A 20,000-nucleotide genomic window follows, 5' to 3' on the forward strand; every position below is an offset into this window, starting at 1 on the left:
GCCTTGTCACACACCCGACATATCCACCAAGTTTTGTCCAAATCCGTCCACAACTTTTTGAGATGAAGACAAGTATTTCGAAGATTTAAATAAAAGAAAACAAAATGTGGAATAAAATGAAACAAACCCATTACAGGCGGAACACTGCGTCTGTGCAGCTGCACTGAGCAGACGAAGTACTGAGGTGAGAAGCTGAAAAGGTGCCATCTGTCTTGGTAAAATGAAGAATAAAGCTCCAGAAAAAAAGCTTTTCAAAAGAAAACTGGAAATCATTCCCCACTGTCAAATGTATTCTATGCATTTACAGTGATGGATACATAACAGTGGAGCTAGATCTATAGACCAGCTGAAGAAAACAAAGTGAAAGAATAGTGTCAACAATCCATAGATACCTGATGAAGAATGGAATAAAGGAAATAACAGCTAAGCCAAAAAACAAGTGGCAGGAGATGTGAGGACAATGGGAGATGAGGGCTCGCCAGTGGGTGGAGAGAGGGATGGTGGAGACTTGGCCGCAGTTGAGCTGGGAGGGGCGATGCAGCGAAACCGGAGCATGGAACGCGATGTAACACTGGGAGCTAGGGGCAGAGATGATTTGTGGTGGATGTAGAATATACGGACCCACCCCGGGGAGGACATGGATCAGTTGACACCTACACAGACGGAGGGGATGAAAACTGGAATGGTGGATGATTGTGAGCAGGAATAGGAGGGAGAATGGCAGAGTGGAGGAGATGAGGATGATGAAGAGCAATGTTGATAGGAAGAAGAGCTGGCCAACAAAGTAGACCAGATAAGACTGACACCACTCAGGAAAAGACCACAACTATATCACATAAAAAAAAACAACAATCCGATGAAAATGCAAGTCAGGAGAAGGAAATCATTGCTGCGGCACTACTCTTTCAAGAAAAAGTACCAGGGAAACAATGCTGCAAGAAGAATAGACCAGGCACCACAAAGGAAACAAAACACCACCATGGAAATAGAGACTGGAGACAGAGAGCAAATGAGAAAGGAAACAGGACAAATACAACAATTCATGAGAGAAAACCAAAGCCCAAAACTAAATAAGATAATCCCAAATACATTTTTAAAAACAAATATAAAATTGAACATAAACACCAAGAGATTCTCGGTATTTGTCTTCCATTTTATATTTGTTTATGAATGGGTGTTGAAAAAAATCTTAGTTGACTGAGTGTCAACTAAGGAAGCACCATGTCACATTTTAAAAGTGTTTGGTCTGACTCAGCCGCATTCAAACCACCAACCTCCCAGACTCAAAGTGGATGCTCTAACCGTTACACCACTTCGATTATAATCAATGTGTAAGTGCAGGATATTACCCTTCTCAGTGTTGTAATAAATTGTTCAAGTCTCTCCTTGAGTTTGATAAACTTAACAGCAAAATGAGCTGCAGTGTCTTCTGCACTTTTGGTGCTGTACTTCAATACAAAGTCGACAGCAATGGCATATGAATAACAGTGTTCACAGACAAGTAATTTAACATTCTAAGCATAGTATCCCTCCCCTCCCCCCCCCCCACCCACATTCCCCATCATCCCACCACATTCCCTAAGGGTTTTTGTGAGATATGTCAGCTTAATGAGTCCAACTTTGCTATGCTGATGATATATCTCAGGACCGTACTGCCCTTGAAAATAGCTCATCGGCCTTTGCGATTTCTCTCCAACTCCTCCCTTCCCCCATTCCCACCATCATGCCCATCATATTCTCCCTTTTCTCCTTATTCTTTTCTTCATATTAGTCCATAGGTAACCTTTGCACCACTTAATGTGAAAATGTACTTGTTAAAAAAATACACCATGAAGCAGTAAATGAGGCCTTTTTGAATTAAAAAAAAATTCGGAGATACAATTCCTACTTTACAATATCAGTTTTATGTTGCTCACATAATTTGCTGTTGAATCTGTCAGTTTAATTGTCCAATAATCACATTTAAATTTTGCCTGCAAGTATTACAAATTTGGTCATTGCTTTCTCCCTTAAATCAATAAATGACAAAGATTACTGATTGTTCAGTTAGCAATTGCAGTATACTTCAGTATTTCATAATAATATAATCTATGTATAATTCCAGCAATGTGTGTGTGTATGTGTGTGTGTGTGTGTGTGTGTGTGTGTGTGTGTGTGTGTGTGTGTGTGTGTGTGTGTGTGTGTGTGTGTGTGTGTGTGTGTGTGTGTGTGTGTGTGACTGCTGTTTCTCGACAACCTCTGGTCCGATCTAATTGAAACTTGCCAGGTATATTGCTGGGGACCTGAGGATGTGCCTTTTCAAGGTTTAATATTAATCAGACAAGTGCTTCCCAAGTTATGGCCATTTATTTACCAACCAATGGCAAGACACGTTGTTGCGTGGGCGTGGCCGATGGGGAAGGGAAGCACAGCCACGTTCCCCATTACGGGTTACAACGCACGGGCTTCCGGAGAGTGATGACTTCGTGTATTCTACTAATTTCTCGATTTCTTCTGTGCATTTATAGATAAACACAATGGCCCAAGTTATGATCGTTTTCATATTAGACGGTATATAAATTTCGGGAACATCAGAGTGCTGGTATGCTCCGAACCAGAAAGTAATTTTTTTCTCTCTCTTCTCTTCTCTTTTTGTTTTTCCTTGCCACGACATTGTGAAAAGGTAAAATACGTTGGCGCTAATTGAATAATTGGGTATTAAAAATAAATTGCGAATAATCGTAACTGCGAATAATATCGAACTTCCGGGTCACGCACATATGGGCACGTGAGAGCGAAGAAACGGCCTGTGTGGTTTATTTATTTATTATTATTATTATTATTATTAATTTTTTTTTTTAGGTGCACGTACTAGTAATACTAATAATTGGATTGGCTGTGATTAGAACTTTCTTTAGAAACATGTTGATTACATATCACATTTCATAATGAGATAACTTGAGGCACTTTAAAGGAAGACTATAAAAAGAGACCTCAATAAGGATAATGAATAAAAACACAAAGAGTAAAAAGATGAGTTAAGGAAATTAAGACAAAATGCTACAATAGTTGTGAATTTTATGCATGAGGTTTCCCGAAACGAATGCAGGTGTGACAACAAAAATCAAAATCAAATGATGGGGAAAAAAAATCACAACAAATAACTAGAAAGCATCTGAAAATGCAAAGTCTTCCTCTTTGTATTCAGACTTCTTCTTCTTCCATCTGTTAAACGGTACCTTTAACATTTTATCCTTGTGACCAAATTATTAATTTGTCTTCTCCATATTCTCATAATAAAGCTTTGTTGAAAATTTGATGACAAAAGCTCAAATGGTAAAAAAAAAACAGTTACAGCCCAACCAGACACACACAAGTGATTGCAAAACGCTCAGTGGGAGATGGGCTAATTAGTTAAAAACAGCAAGCAGAACAAGAAGAAAGGATAGGCGAGAAGATAAAAGAGCAAGAGAAAGGAAAACGCATGATGGTGGGTTTAAGGCCATTTTGTGCTTGTATTTCTTGTAATTCATGTATCTTTTAATCCGAAGTATTTGAAAACTCAATTTTTGCAGATAAACAAAAAAGCAATCATTGATTAATCCAGGGAGAAATCATTACAACCCATTGTACATGATGGATCCAGCAAAAAGAGCCCCAGCTCATCATGCTTCCTCCTCCATGTTCCTCTAACGCATTGTACTTCAGATGCACTAAGAAACAATAGAGGTGGTGCGCAATGTTCACATAACATTTCAAAAACAATCTTGGGCATTGCTGTTTTGGACTTCATGCTATTGATTAGCAAATAAATAAAAAAAAACAAATCTAAAACGCCCATTTGAGCTGAAGGATCCATAATTGCATGCAATGATGCCCAATGTACATGTACATTTATTGGCAGTGAAAGAAGCAAAGGGAAAAAGAAAACAATGAAGAAGCATGAAATCAAATGACAAAAATTGGTTGCCTGTTTTACATTCCCTGTATAACGTATGATGTTGATCCATCCATTCTTCATGTTGCTGGGATCCCAGGATCAAATTGCATATACTGTGTTGATTTATCCATTGTATACTCATGTTATAGTTCTACTAATTTTTTTTTTTTTGGCCTGCATGAGCTCCTCCATAATCTTGAGATCACTGTAAAAATAAAAAAAATCACAGAAAAGATACATGCTTACTGCATATTGTTATATGTACACATTCCATAGCTTCAGATGCAGGGTAACAAATGTTGTGACATTAAAAATGTAACATTATGAAAATTTGTGTGCTGGCAAAGAATCCTTCCTTATGGGTGGGTTCCATCCATCCATCCATCCATTGTATTTGGACCATACTCTGTGCAGAGCATTGGTGCTGCCTAAGCAATCTCCTTGGCTATTTGGCACAATCCTGGACAGGTCACCACTCCAACATGGGATACCAGCAAGCTGGCACTCATTTTACCAACCTCAGAAGGATGACAGGCTGAGCCAACCCCATCTGGTATTAATTCAGAAACCAAGTGGGATTTAAACTCAGGATCCTTGGATCCAAAGCCCACCACCCTAACCATTAAGCCAACACCAGGCATATGGATGGAGTAATTCCCCCAGAATTACAGACAGGAGAATTCTCCCTCCCACTGGGAGTCAGGTCATTGAATGAGGAGTCGGAGCAGCTGAGATTACGGGTTTCCTGGGTCAAAACTAAGATCCAGGCTGATGAGGATGTTGAGGTCATGGAGAGATTCACTTACCTTGGCAGTGATATTCATGTCTTTGCTTGCTGTGAGTCAGAGGTCAACAGATGGCTGAATCGGGCCTGGGGAGTTATGGATTCACTGGATCATGGGGTGTGGTGCTGCCGATACCTGTGCGGGAGGACGAAAGTCCGAGTCTTCAGGTCATTAGTGCTTCCAGTCTTGCTCTATGGATGTGAAACTTGGACTCTGACTAAGGATCTGAGATGGAGACTTAATTACTTTGGTACCAGATCTCTTTGGAAAATCCTTGGCTATTGCTGGTCAGATTTTGTGTCCAACGAGGTTGCTGAGAGAAACTCAAATGAGATTTGTTACCTGCATAGTCCGTGGGCATCAGCTGTGGCTGTATGGACATGTGGCTCGTTTTCCTGATGCTGATCCTGTTCACCAGATTCTCTCAGCGAGGGAGCCTCGTGAGTGGAGGAGGCCAATGGGCCGACCATGTGCCTCGTGGTTGCAGCAGGTTGAACAGCATCTCAAGTAGATGGGGATGCGCCAGGCATCCACCTGGGGGATGGCCAGACGGAGGCCCTTGGAGTATCGGCAGAAAGGGGGACACAGCGACGCGCTGCTCTGGCGCATGCTCCCATACCTGACCTGACCTGACCATTGGGAGCAATGCTATGCTTTACATATTTACATAGAAAGAATCGGCGTCCTACCCCCCACCCCTCCCGCTCCTGCCATGAACCTCCAAGAATAATAAAAACATTTTTACCAACTATAAGCTTCCCTTGCACACCTTGAGTATAACCACCAGTGTACAAAATGTACAAAAAAAAAAACAATGAGCTGTACTCATTGTGTACAGCAGTTCAGGAGTGCATCAAAGTCAAATAAACACTTCTCGAATTATAGTATGATTGATTTCAAAATCATTTTCACTTTTTTAATTTATAGGATGCATCATGGAATGGTATTTATGGTTGTTCCAACGTGTAAAGTTTTAATGGTGTTTTGTGTGGAAGATAGTGTACCTTATGGTGTTTCACAAATGAAAATAATGTGATTAAATTAGCTATGTCTCACAGGTGTTTGGAAACATTAAGATTGATGAAGAAAATGCTATAAACTGTCACAACAACTTCAGGACGTTTTCTGATGCACTCATGCTACTTTTCAGGTACGTTGCATTTCTCTTTGCTGGAACCCAAACCATATGTGATTGACATGAGCTTTTTTGTGATGGACATGAGTTCAGAGTAAAACAATCCCCACCTCAGAAGATACACCCTTTATTTGAAAATCATTTATTTACTCTCTGCATCTTAAAGGATTTTCTTTTTAAAGTGTTTGCTATGTGGGTGCAGGGTTTGAAATGGAAAAGGCTCCATGATAGCTTAATGACATTTATGTCCATTTGAAATGCCATCACAGTCAAATCCAGTAAAATAATATGAAGATCTAGATTATGCTGCATCTAACTAAATACCTATTGTGGAGTTTTACTCTTGTGCTGACCTTGGTATTTCAATCCATGACCTTGAATGCTTTAATTGACGGTTGCATTAATTGACGAATATGTATGTCATCACAATTGACAAATCTTGACAATGTCACACATAGATGTTCACTGTTGTCCAGGAGTTATGAACGGTGATATCTGAATTTTATATCCACAAATAACATTTGAAAGCTTTTTAAGTATTTTTTTTTTTGGAGGGAGGGTTGGGGGGTGGACATGGAGTCGATGAAATTTTAGATCTTTCTTGAGTGGAATTCACGAGGTTGTATATTTATTATCAGTTAAATACACTTGTGATGCAAAACAGGATGACCAGCAAGGAGATATGTAGATGGTATGAAAAAAATCAATGGCAGGTTAGCGATTGAATGTTCAAAATGAGCAAAAATTGTGCTGTTATTCAGAGGGAAGGGGGGTGAGAGAGAGAGAGACAGACAGAGAGAGAGAGAGAGAGAGAGAGAGACAGAGAGAGAGAGAGAGAGAGAGAGAGAGAGAGAGAGAGAGAGAGAGAGAGAGAGAGACAGGCAGAGAGAGAGACAGAGAGAGAGAGAGAGAGAGAGAGAGAGAGAGAGAGAGAGAGAGAGAGAGAGAGAGAGAGAGAGAGAGAGAGAGAGAGAGAGAGAGAGAGAGACAGAGACAGAGACAGAGACAGAGACAGAGACAGAGACAGAGACAGAGACAGAGACAGAGACAGAGACAGAGAGAGAGAGAGAGAGAGAGAGAGAGAGAGAGAGAGAGAGAGAGAGAGAGAGAGAGAGAGAGAGAGAGAGAGAGAGAGAGAGAATTGAGAGAATTGAGATATGACAGAGATACAGTATAATACTGCAGGACCATTGTAAATGAGCTTCAGATGCTGATACACTTCTGCAAACCACTGCATGTGCCTCCACAGCACAACAATAAACGGAATGGATATAATCAGGGAACATGAGAAAAGTGAATACAACGAAAGAGGAGTTGAGAAAAAACACAACTGAAAACAGTAAAATGTTTTCATGCTCAACTAATACACGACTTTCAAACTGATGTAAGCTGCCCAAGATTGCTCGGCGCGCATGCGCAGAAACACCTAGTAACATTGTGGCGGCTTGGACTTTTATCAAGCATGCCAGATAACAATTGTAACACAAAACGACTCACAAAGCTTTTAAAGAAGCTGAAAATACTTGGAAACATACTTGACTGGGTGAAACTCCTCCTCCCGTATTTTATGGAAATCCATATTTTTATAACGACTCATACGGAGGTTTCCATATTTTCTTTGTCAGATAAACGTTAAAGGGAATTCACTAAAGGGAATTCACGTACTATTCCGACCTGCTGATTCATTTCTTAACCCATTTCATCTGGATGGGGTGCAATGCTAATGCATCGTGACCACAATTATGTGAATTACTCCATGGTAGTTGTTTTATGGGGTATTTTTGTAGAAGTTAGCCGGGTATAAAGGCTTGCAGGCGCTTTACCATGATCAGATGTCGCCAGGTAGGAGAATGTCTCTGTTGGTAAACACGGAAATAGCGTCCATGATTACATTTTCCCATCGCAATTCCCTCCTATGAACTTCACGGAAAATACTGAAGTGCTGTCTTTTCATTTCACAAAGTAAAGACGCGATTCCGCTAAACATAAATACGAAACCCGATAATGTCTTTTGGTCGCGATGAAGTTTGTGACCACATCGATATGAGACCAATAAATCTTTACATGGAAGTTTGATACAGGAGGCCATTTGGCCCATCATGCCTGTGCTGCATCATCATTAAATAAATGTCAGACTCTTGACTCTGTTTGACTCGGGGGGGGGGGGGTGGGGAGGAGTGGGGATGAGAAAAGTGTAGCAGGCATGGGGGCTAGGGTGTTATAAATGCAAATAAAATCACTATTTTAAAACATTTGCTTATGACGACTTTTAACTTTCCCTTGTGCACCTGGTATGGTATGTGTTTACTGACCCCTGCTGGAGGGGGTGGTTAGAATTGTTAATTTCTCTGGGCTCTTTTTCGAGAACATCATAAATTTTATCCTCCTCTGTGGATTTGCCATTAAAGCCATGCCAAAATGGTTTCTCACAGTGCAAAATATGCAAAATTACATATATTATATATATATATATATATATATATATATATATATATATATATATATATATATATATATACATGGATATATTTATGAATATATATATACATATATATATATATATACATATATATATATATATGTATATATATGTATATATATGTATATGTATATATATATATGTATATGTATATATATATATATATATATATATATATGTATATATATGTATATATATGTATATATATATATATATATATGTATGTATATATATATATATATATATATATATATGTATATATATGTATGTATATATATGTGTATATATATGTATGTATATATATGTATATATATATATATGTATGTATATATGTATATATATATATATATATATATATATATATATATATATATATATATATATATATATATATATATATATATATATATATATATATATATATATATATATATATATATATATATATATATATATATATATATATATATATATATATATATATATATATATGTATGTATGTATATATATATATATATATATATATATATATATATATATATATATATACATATATATATATATATATATATATATATATATATATATATATATATATATATATATATATATATATATATATATATATATATATATATATATATATATATATATATATATATATATATATATATATATATATATATATATATATATATATATATATATATATATATATATATATATATATATATATATATATATATATATATATATATATATATATATATATGTATGTATGTATGTATATATATATATATATATATATGTATATATATATATATATATATATATATATATATATATATATATATATATACATATACATATATATACATATATATATATGTATATGTATATATATATATATATATATATATATATATATATATATATATATATATATATATATATATATGTATATGTATATATGTATGTATATATATATATATATTGTTGTGGTTACCAAATTCGCAAACCACCATTCAGGTCCCTTAGGTGAGGTATCTCGGTAAGTGCATGTGTAGTTAGGCCCAAACCCGTTGTCTAGTGGGAATAAATGTTATTCATGCGTGCTGCGACTCTTCAGGATAGCCGTTTTTCTTTTACTATCTTTATTTTGGACCAACCGCCATGATTACCACCACAACCACAACATCAACCACCAACCACAACACCGCTTCACCACAACCGCCACGACCTTCACGTCACACCTCGCAACCGTAGCATCGCCACCGTTCTTGCCCCGCTGTGGGTACCGGTGTTGGATTCGTGCAGAGCGCACGTTGAACAGCGTGTACAAAATCACGGATTTTGTGCTTCAAAAACGGATCAAAAACGACACACGCCCACTTTTTGCCGTCCAATCGGTGAGCGAGGGGCGATTTGGCCCCGCCTCCAGAACGATCGATATATGCAAATTTGTGGATCAAAAAGCCTTCACGCCCACTTTTTCTCGGGCCAATGGGGAGCGAGGTGAAAGGTCAAAGGGAGGGGGTCAAAGGCGAAGCTACGGGGGGATAAAAGGACCGTGTTCGTCAGTCAGAGAGTGTGGAAGTCTGGAGCCCGAAGCCTGCAGTAGCTGGAGAAGCTGAAGAGAGTCGAACGAGGAGAGCCCAAAGAAGAGTCCAGGGTGGAGAGTCCAGAGGCGGAGAGGCGGCAGCGGCGAAGGCAGACGAGGGGGTGCTCGCGTCGGTGCCGGGAGCTGCACGCCCGAGGGAGGCCGGCAGCGCGACCTGGCCGAGGTGGAGACGCACACCAGGGATAATAAAGATCCTCTATACCCCGAGCATCAGCAACCCCCTCCTGTTTCCCCCCGCGCTGAGATAGTGCGACCAAGGGGGCCCCGTTCCCACCCCCTGCCAGGCACTGTCCGCGAGGCCCGCGGAGTGAGGCGCCATCGCCGCTCCGCGTCTCATCACCAGACGGGTAGGCGCGACCCGGTCTCGGCCTCAGGCCCGCCTCATCCTTGAGGGTATTTCTTTTCCTTGGTTTTGGGTATGTGTTGTCGGCGCCGTCTGTGAAGTAGAATTGTATAAGTGTTGCCGTGTGCTCGGTAGTCGGTATTAGCTCTGCATTGTTTTCGCTTTTATATTTGCTTTTTGTGTAAATGGAATTGTGTTTTCTTTTTTTTGTGTGCTTTTGGTGGAATTGTATTTGTGTGCTTCCCGTGTGCCGCGAATAAATGTGCTTTGTTGTTGAACTGTTCTCCCGCTTTGCTTCGTCTTTTCCCCCATTGAACCCTCATCTTGCTTCACGTAAAGGGTTGGTAGTGGGCTGAATACGCCCGATAATTAATCGAACCGTCGAGGTCGATGATAACACCGCTCGGTTATTCTGATAGTACGGAACGGGTCGCTTAAGTGGCCCGTGTCCGAAGTCGACCTGCGGCGAGGTGCGATCGCCCGGTCTACCCTCCGCGTGGGTACTTAGGTAGGTCGGGTCGGCGAGCAACCCTATCCCACGCGGGGGCTGATTGGCTCGATCGCGGTGAGACCGAAAGGTCCACCCGTGACTGGTTCCCGGCGTTAGTCCGAGAGGGTCACGACTGGATTGTCCGTCCGGTGGGCGACGTGCCGCGATTCGAGTTACGTGGCCGTCGCACGCCGGCGGGCGCGAAAACCGCAACAATATATACATTTGTATATATATATATATATATATATATATATATATATATGCATATATATATATATATATGTATATGTATATATATATAATATACAATTTTTATATATATATATATATATATATATATATATATAATATACAATTTTTATATATATATATATATATATATATATATATATATATATATATATATATATATATATATATATATATATATATATATATATATACACATATTGTTACGGATTTCAGAATCCGGTCTGATGAATGCATCCACACATCCAGGTCCTCAGACAGTTATTTCCTTAAATGCATGTTCAGATTAGCCCCATCCCCATGTCTCATGGGATCTTAAATGTGATGTGTTGAGAAGGGTAAATGATAGATCCCCTCTCTTATGTGAAGCTTTTTTCTTTACGACAGACACGTTCACACACATTCTTTCACGAGCTCTGAAGCCCGCCCTCGTTTTTCCTCAGCAACATTCTTTCGCGAGCTCCGACGCCCGCCTTTTTTGAGAGCGCACGGGTCATCATGGTAACAGTGCCCCAGTGGGGTGGGGTGAGCTTGGGGCGGACGGCACCCCACGGAGACAGCCCGGGTATATAAAAACGAGCGAGAGATTGCGTGAGGTACATTCTGTGAGGAGAGACGTTCTGTGAGGAGAGACGTTCTGAGATATAAAAAAAGTGAGGAAAAAGCGAAAGAGAGACGTTTTGAGAGGAGAGAGATGCTCTGAAGAGAAAGAGATATGTTCAGAGGAGAAAAAGTTTGAGGAGAAAAAGTCCAGAGAGGAAAACGCAAAGGATGAGAGAAGTGACCAACCAGTGCCGAAGAGACAATTCGCCCTTCCAGTTTCTTCGACAAGCGAGCATGTGGTGCACGTGTGGATGTGAGCAGCGCCGCCAACAAGTGAGGCACAGGTCGATCACCAACAACACCAGGGTCTAAACCCGCAACGGACAATCTCGGTGCCCTTCAGACGTCGACTGGCATTCAAGGATGCCCGGCGAGAGGGTGCACTGCAAAACTGGGTGCTGGTGACGGTCGTGACATGCACACACGCATTTTCAGGACTTTTTTGCTTCACGGACGACTTTCTGGTGAGCGAGACGATTTTCTCCCCTTCCCCTCCCCCTGAATGATCCGTTTGGTACCCTTGTCTGTGTTTAGCTGTAAGTCAGTCAACTCCCGTTAAGCATCTGCTCTTTGTCTCTTTCCTGGCATTTTGATTGATTTTGCTTTGAAATTCGTTATTTACCTCAGCAAATAAAAAGTTCTTTTTATTTATTTATTTAATTATTAATTATTGATTTGTCGATTTCCAACCTGTTCGTGTTTGTACTTTCCTTCTATTGGTCTAGCATTGTTCGAACCAAGATAGACTGGGTTTTTAATTACCACAGATTTGACCAAAAAACAGTCGGCACGCACCAGCGGTTAAAATGCTCGGCCGCCCTAATTAAATTCTAATCATATAATATTGGTGCTTTGCCGTGGGTGCGCTCCCTGCTCAGGTAACCACGTGACCTCTAGTTAAACGGAATAATTAGACGGCGGACACTGGAACTCGTGGTTGACTGGGTGGCATTCGTGGTTTTTAAACAACCCTCCGTACCATAACGTTAATCGTGAGTGGTGGCCCCAGGTACGGCTCTCCCGGGGACAACTTTTTTTTTTTTTTTTTGTATACCTTGGTCGAAGCTCGTATGAGAGCTAACACACAACTCACAGCAAGGAGGCATGAGACAAGAGGGGCGGGAGTGGAAGGGACAAAACAGTGGGGAACAGACACATTAGGTGAACTGTGGAAGGGAGAGGGATGGGGATGGGACGGTGAACATGGCGAAGAGAAGATGGACATTTCAGGGACTTTCAGGAAGGAAAGCAGGAGAAATGAAGGAAGTGGGCTTGGGTGGATTATCGGGGGTAGAAAAGATCGAGGATTTGGATGGAGGAAGATAAGAGGTGGTGGTGAACAGCTGTTTTGAAAGCCTGGAGGGAAGAATGGGAAAGAATAGAGTGAGGAAGTTTATTCCAAAGGCGGGAAAAAAGAGGAATGAAAGAGTGAAGATGAGCAGTGATTCATGATTTTGGTAGTTTTACCAGAAGGGGGTTGTTGGCGGACCTTGAGCGCCCTGTGGAAATGTGGTGGGGACAAATCGCAGAGAGAGCAGGGGGCAAGGCTGGAGAGGAGTCGGTAGAAGACAGAAAGACCACCGACCAACCTGCGGTGATTGAGTGAGAGGCCCAAAGACTCAGCTTCATTGCGGGAGATGCCGATGATCTTAAATGCCCTGGTTTCGACAGCGTGAAGCCGAGAAAGGTGGGAGGCAGGAGCACCAGCCCAGAGGGGAGAGCAGTACTCCATCAGGCTACGGACAAAAGCTTTGTAAGTGGTCAGGAGCTCAAGAGGGCCGAGGAAGGACTTAGCACGACGGAGGATTCCCAGTCGGTGACTGGCTTTTGAGGCGAGGTTGGAAATGTGACTTTCCCAGGAAAGGTCATGGCAGATAGTGAGACCTAGAAGCTTGAAAGAAAAGACTTCTTCCAGAGGATTGTTGAGAAAGTGGATGGGGGGTTTTGTAAACGGTCCTTTCGAAGAGACATAGTGAGAGTGTGAGATTTGTCTGGATTGAAAGACATGTTCCACGTGTTGGACCAGTTTGTGATTTTATCCAGATCTGCAGTGAGCGAAGAAGCTGCTGCTTGCCGGTCTGAGGGATGACAGATGGTACGACAGAGGGTGGAGTCGTCGGCAAAGAGAAATAGAGGATTTTCCAGAGAGTCCGAGAGATCATTGATGAAAACCAGAAAAAGAACAGGGCCCAGAACGCTACCTTGAGGAACTCCAGCCTGCACAGGAAGAGGGGATGAAAGAACTCCATTTAGGGCCACACGTTGACTGCAACAGGAGAGGAAGTCTGCGAGCCATGAGTGGAGATGGCCTTGAATACCATGGGAAGAGAGTTTGGTGAGTAGGGCAGGGTCCCAGACTGTGTCAAAAGCACGTGATATGTCCAGGGATACGGCTCGGATTTCCTGTCTGGCATTGAGGACCTCCATCCATTGATGGGAGAGCAGAAGCAGCATATCCAGGGTAGAGTGACCTGGTCTGAAACCAAATTGATGATTGGAAATCAAGCCATTGGAGAAGAGGAAGGATTTCATGTCTGAAGCGATGATGGATTCCATCACCTTACTGATGATTGGGAGAAGGCTGATTGGTCTGTAGTTACAGGGATCTGTTTTTGCACCTTTTTTATGCAGGGCAGTGATGTTAGCAGATTTGCAAGAAGATGTCAGATGACCTTGGGCAAATGAGAGGGTGAATAGAACAGAGAGAGGGTGAGCAAGAGCAGAAGAGCAGGCTTTGAGGACACGTGGGCTGATGCCGTCTGGACCGGTTGCAGAATCTGACTCGAGGTTTGAAAGCAAGCTCTCCACCTTGTCAGGAGAAAAGGATACAGAGTCCAGGGACAGTTGGGTGCGACTGGGTAAAGTGGGTAGAGATAGTGATGGGTTTAGGACACAAGATTTAGCTGCAAACACCGAGTTTAGACATTCAGCTTAATTCCTGGGGATTAATTCCCCTGAGTGACAAGTTGGTGTCTCGTTATCCATCACCGCAACAACATATATACATATATATATATATATATATATATATATATATATATATATATATATATATATATATATATATATATATATATATATATATATATATATATATATATATATATACATATATATACATATATATATATATATATATATATATATATATATATATATATATAAATATATATATATATATATATATATATATATATATACAGTAAAACCCCGCTATTCTGAACACTTCTGGGACTGGACGAAAATGCGTTCATATGTTGGGTGTTCACATTATCTGGGATTAGGGCATCAACCGACCATGAACGCGTCATCTGTATTCGATAGATCACAAAAGTCGTTTGATCAATATATACACATCTAAATACACATTCCACAAACAAAATGAGCACGCAAGTATTGGCATTCAGTCGTAATAATATTATTATTTGCCAAGCTGTTAGCTGTAAGGGTTAGGGTTATTTTTTGCCACGGAATTATTTGCCACGGAAAGATGGAAAATTGATAAGATCAAAAATGCAACGCAAAATTGACAGCACGAGAATCAAAATTTTAAATTTATACAATTACTTGTCTCGAAGCCAAGATGTTATAAAATTCTGTGGTTTCAATTTGGCATTCTCCAGGACATGAACTTGAACTGAATGTTCGATTCTTTCCAAAGGAACGAGCAACTCTGCCCATCCTTTATTCAGAAAGAGAGTTTTAAGCTTTTGCACACAACTGAGTCCATCTTGTAACGTCACCTGCATGTCTTCCACTTCCTCTTCGTCCCCATTCTCTTTGTCCACATTCACTTCGTCATCATCTTTCCGCATTAAATCGTTCTCTCAGTCGTCGTCCTTGCAGTCATGAACACGCACCGTGTCGTCGCACCGAACGTATTCCTCGGGGGTCACGTCGCCGCATACGCCAATCTCTGCACTGCGCGAAATGAGCTCGTGCAGGCTGAGGTCATCGTCAGCGTCCCAGTCACTATCGGGTGACTCGGAAGGAAAGCCGCACTTGATGAAGCACTTGGCAATCGTCGTCGGCTGGACTTGATCCCATGCATTGCTGCTCCACTGAACAGCATGGAGAACGTTGACGCTCTTCAAGATTTCGTTTACGTTTGAAGCGGTATCAATCTTCGACAGCACGTGCCGGAGCAGCTGTTGTTTGAAAAGACGCTTCAGGTTGCTTATCACACCTTGGTCAAGGGGCTGCAAGACCGACGTAACGTTCGGAGGCAGGAACTTTACGGTCACGTTCGTCAGCGTCACACCCATTGGATGAGATGGCGCATTGTCTAGGAAGAGAAGAATCCTCTGCCGTTGGTTTCGCATCTTCTTGTCCAGCGCTTTCAACCATTCAACGAACAACGCCAAGGTCATCCACGCTTGTTTTTTTGCTGTCCACGACACGGGGAGGGAATTGACTTTGATGTTACGAAAGCAACGTGGTTTCACTGCGTTGCCGATGGCGAGTGGTTTAAGTTTCTCGCCAGTCATACCAGCGCACAACAGCAGTGTTATTCGATCCTTTGGCGACTTTATACCATGACAGGAGTCTCCTTTTTCCACCAGCGACCTTTTTGGTAGAGCACGGAAGAAGAGGCCAGTCTCGTCGGCGTTAAAATGTCTTGTGGCTTGAAACCGTCGCATAGCTGTGGCAGACGCGTTTTCCACTCCTCTACTGTCGTCTGATCAACGCCACCACTCTCGCCGCTAACTGCACGTGCCGAGATCTTGTTTCAAGCTTGAAATCGGGCAAGCCAGCCGTTGGATGCCTTGAAATCCACCTCACCAATGGAAGTCGCGATTTCTAAGGCCTTCGCTTTTACCATAGGTACGCTGACAGGGATCCTCTTTGACAACTGCGTGCACACATGGTTCCATGCTGCTCGTTCAATGTCTACGAACCTGCCTCCTTTTCGTCGACTTCGTGAAGATGGGGTCCCGTCTTCGAATTCCTTCAATATCGACTCTTTACGACGTAAAATACCGTTCACTGCGCCCAGCGAAATTCCGAAATCAGCAGCGAGTTTGCATTGCGACTTGGATTCCGCTTCCTTTACCAGACGGACTTTATCTTCCAACGGCACATCGTGACGCGTTTTCGGCATTTTGGTGTATTGTACTGCGTGAACTTCAATAACAAGTGAAGAATGATGGAAAGGGAGGTGTGCAGGGCCTTCTTGTGCCCATCCCTCAGGGGGAGGCTTCTGCTGATTAGACGAAATTGTAATTCTTGACGCTTATTGGTTGATACCATTGATTAATTTAGAAACAGGTTCTAATTAAGTCACTGTATCTCTTCACACCCCGCTGCATTTTCTATCCACGCCATTGCGTTCAGTAAAACGAACTGCGCGATCGGTGGTAATTAGCAACGGCGTTTGTTTGTATGACGTTTGCCATGCAGCCGCGGCTGAACAATGGCCATGTTTCGCACTGATGCCTTCAAAGGATGGAGTAGCGTTCACAGTGTGGGGTAAAAACTGGTTTGGGACTGGTAAAAAGCATGTTCATATGCGGGGTGTTCAGATTATCGGGGGCACTATGTACAGGATTTCCTGTCTAAAAATTCGGGACTGGCCAAAAACGCGTTCATATGCGGGGTGTTCAGATAATCGGGTTGTTCAGAAAGCGGGGTTTTACTGTTGGTATGTATATACATATATATATATATATATATATATATATATATATATATATATATATATATATATATATATATATATATATATATATATATATATCTTCCTCTCTCCCCCTCTCCCTCTCCCTCTCACTCTCACTCTCACTCTGACTCTCACTCTGTCTTTCTCCCAACATGGACAAACTTATAACCAACCACTCAATCTTATTCTTCCTTCCTCATCTGTATCTATTTCAACTGTCACCTTGCCAATTTGCTCGGTTTTGGTACCTCTTTCACAAGCCATGGCACTGCAGCAAAATACTTCTATGACTCTGTTGGCCTGATACAATCTGTGAACTTTCTGACCTGAAATGCAGCCAATGGAATATCCTCCCTTCTGGAATTGTTAATGACCATTTTTCCAGCTAACCTCTCCTGTTCCTCCACTGCTCCAATTGGTGCATCCAAACATGAGTTTTACCACATCTCTCTGGCTATAGTAATGGAGCTATCTATATCAGCGCTGGTGAGTCTGTCAGTACACCCAGGCCAACTGGCAGGGTGTGCTCGCTGTCCTCTTGCTTCAGGACTGGTCTTCAATCTCCACTTCAAGTAACGTTAATGCCATCTGGGAATTCTTCCACAAAAGCCTGCTTTCCCTTATGTACAGATTTATTCCATCTCTTCTGCAGTTATCATACCCATCCTCTAGCCCCTGCCCCTGGTACACTGAATCCTGTGCTGAGGCAGCTGCCTTTAAAGAAATTGCTTACTATTCCAGGAAGACAAAACTGATTGAAGGAAACCTCAGATCATTCCACAAAACCCGCAACAAGTACGTGATCACTCTCAGGGCAGCCAGAAAATAATATCTGGCAAACCTCATGGCTGAACCTTCAAAGCGATCTCCTTCTTCAAAGACATGGTAGTGTCTTGCTTGTCAAGTCTGTCTATCTTGTCTACCCCTCTGCCATCCCTTCCGTCACTTGTTCATTTGTGTTTTGGTGGATTTTGTTTCCAATCAACTTGTGTCGACAATACTCTTCACAATGTTGTTCTTGTCTTAGTTTTGTCAGAAACATGTTTTGACATATTTTACAGGCAAGGATCTTTCCATCTGTGTTTTCCTTTTGTATGCTGATTTGTCTTTACAGGATCTTTAATGTCAACATAATGTTCACTGCCTATGTTATATTTTATGTAGAGCAGATCAATGTGCCTTTCTTCTTCTGTGTATTTGTCAGATGTGCGAAATACTGTGATTTCATTTTTCTCCGCAAGAGATCTTCACCAGCGGTTTATTTGGGTCATCAAATCTGCATCCATCAAAAACCTTTACCCAGTATTCGATGCTTTTCATTTCAATCACGGCATCGTGTGATTTGTGCTTGCTTACTCTTTCAACATGATCGTAATTGGCCAGATGGAGGTGCACCAGCAAAACCATTTGAAGCAGATCATTGCCATTGCCCTTACTGTTTGTTCCAGCATTTTGCTCTTGATTGCTTTTGAAATGTAAATATAGCTTGAATTAGCGCTTGATGAAGTGGATTTAAATGTGAGAAGCTCACCAAATTTCTGTTTATCATAAACTACTTCCTGATTTCCTTCAGAAATCCCATTCACGTGTAATTCATGTTCTCAACACACTGTGAGTTTTTGATGTCATATTGATGTCACTTACTATTTCCCCGGCATGAATCATCCTCCGTAGACATAACCGCAATTGAACCCTGTGTATATTTTAATTGAGCCTAGTTCTGAGATTCTGGTCTGATGAGTGATTTTGCAAGAGGACATCTTTGTTGAGAGCTGCTTCTAAAGTCATCGTATTGATATCAAACTTGTCGAAGAAGGTCCTAATAGTCCCCCTGTATGGCCGCATCTTTCACTTCTAAACTGCATGTAAGCTCATCCTGCTGGGACCGAAGTGCCTTCTGCACCTCCGTTTGCTGCTGCTCCTGCTGGGTAATGTTTTATTAATGTACCGATGTTTTAAGATGTCACATGTAGTAAGACCTTGAAAAGTGCTGCACACTGTGCAAACGACTCGGATGATACTGTCAGTTTGATGTATCTGTGTATTGAGATGTCACCTGTAGTAAGCCCCCAAAAGTTGTTTGATTTGTGGTGCACAATAGACTTGGTTATGACTCTACCATTTTAAAGAAAGAAAAAAAAAAGTAGAGCTCAAGTTTTAGTGTGCTTTCTCTCACTTGTTGGTTTCGGGTTTATTGTGCTTCGCCAAAAGAAACTCGGTCTGTTACACTATTTTACTTTGTACCGGTAATTGAAATATATGTTTACATTCACAGACTCTGCAATGCCGAGGGCAAATTGAACCTGAAACCTTATGCATATAGGTTTGAACCTCTTTCTGGTTATTTCCTGGCCAGGTCGCAACTCGGGTGGAGCAGAATTCCTGTCCCAATGTCCTCTGCTTCCCCAGCTAAGGTTGTTGCCACATTTGCCCTGCTCATCCAAAGGTTCACGTCTTTCAGATAAAAATGTAACTTTCTTCTCAGGTTCATTTTAGACATAACAGTTGCGACCGTTAAAAAGGTGTTCATTTGTCCAATTCACACATTGTTTGACACTCCCGGCAGTGTTTAATATGACCAATAGGCGATCACTAATCACTTGCCAAGTCTGCCATTCCTTACCAACCAAATCGTTGGAGTGCTTGCTTGAGTGCCCAAGCCTCTTGGTGAGCGCTCTACAAGCTGCTTCGATGTTCGTTTGCATGCCATGGCG

At 41.3% G+C, this 20,000-nt stretch overlaps 1 protein-coding gene across 16 annotated transcripts in view; it reads left to right on the top strand.

Moving 5' to 3' along the window:
- The window catches only part of LOC147026688 (voltage-dependent N-type calcium channel subunit alpha-1B-like), a 592,527-nt gene that overhangs the window by 441,938 nt on the left and 130,589 nt on the right, over positions 1-20,000 (top strand). For all 16 annotated transcript variants that reach the window (XR_015058466.1, XR_015058468.1, XR_015058470.1 and 13 more), the window contains exon 35: positions 5,763-5,854. Coding sequence is in view for 10 of the 16 variants with exons in the window: in XM_085882404.1 (XP_085738530.1) it covers positions 5,763-5,854 (92 nt within the window). In the remaining 6 variants the exon portion in view is untranslated. The remainder of the gene's footprint in view (positions 1-5,762; positions 5,855-20,000) is intronic.

This window comes from Eptatretus burgeri, chromosome 5 (assembly GCF_056783735.1).
Source record: "Eptatretus burgeri isolate ZD-2024b chromosome 5, Ebu_testis_v1, whole genome shotgun sequence".
Classification (NCBI taxonomy): Eukaryota; Metazoa; Chordata; class Myxini; order Myxiniformes; family Myxinidae; genus Eptatretus; species Eptatretus burgeri.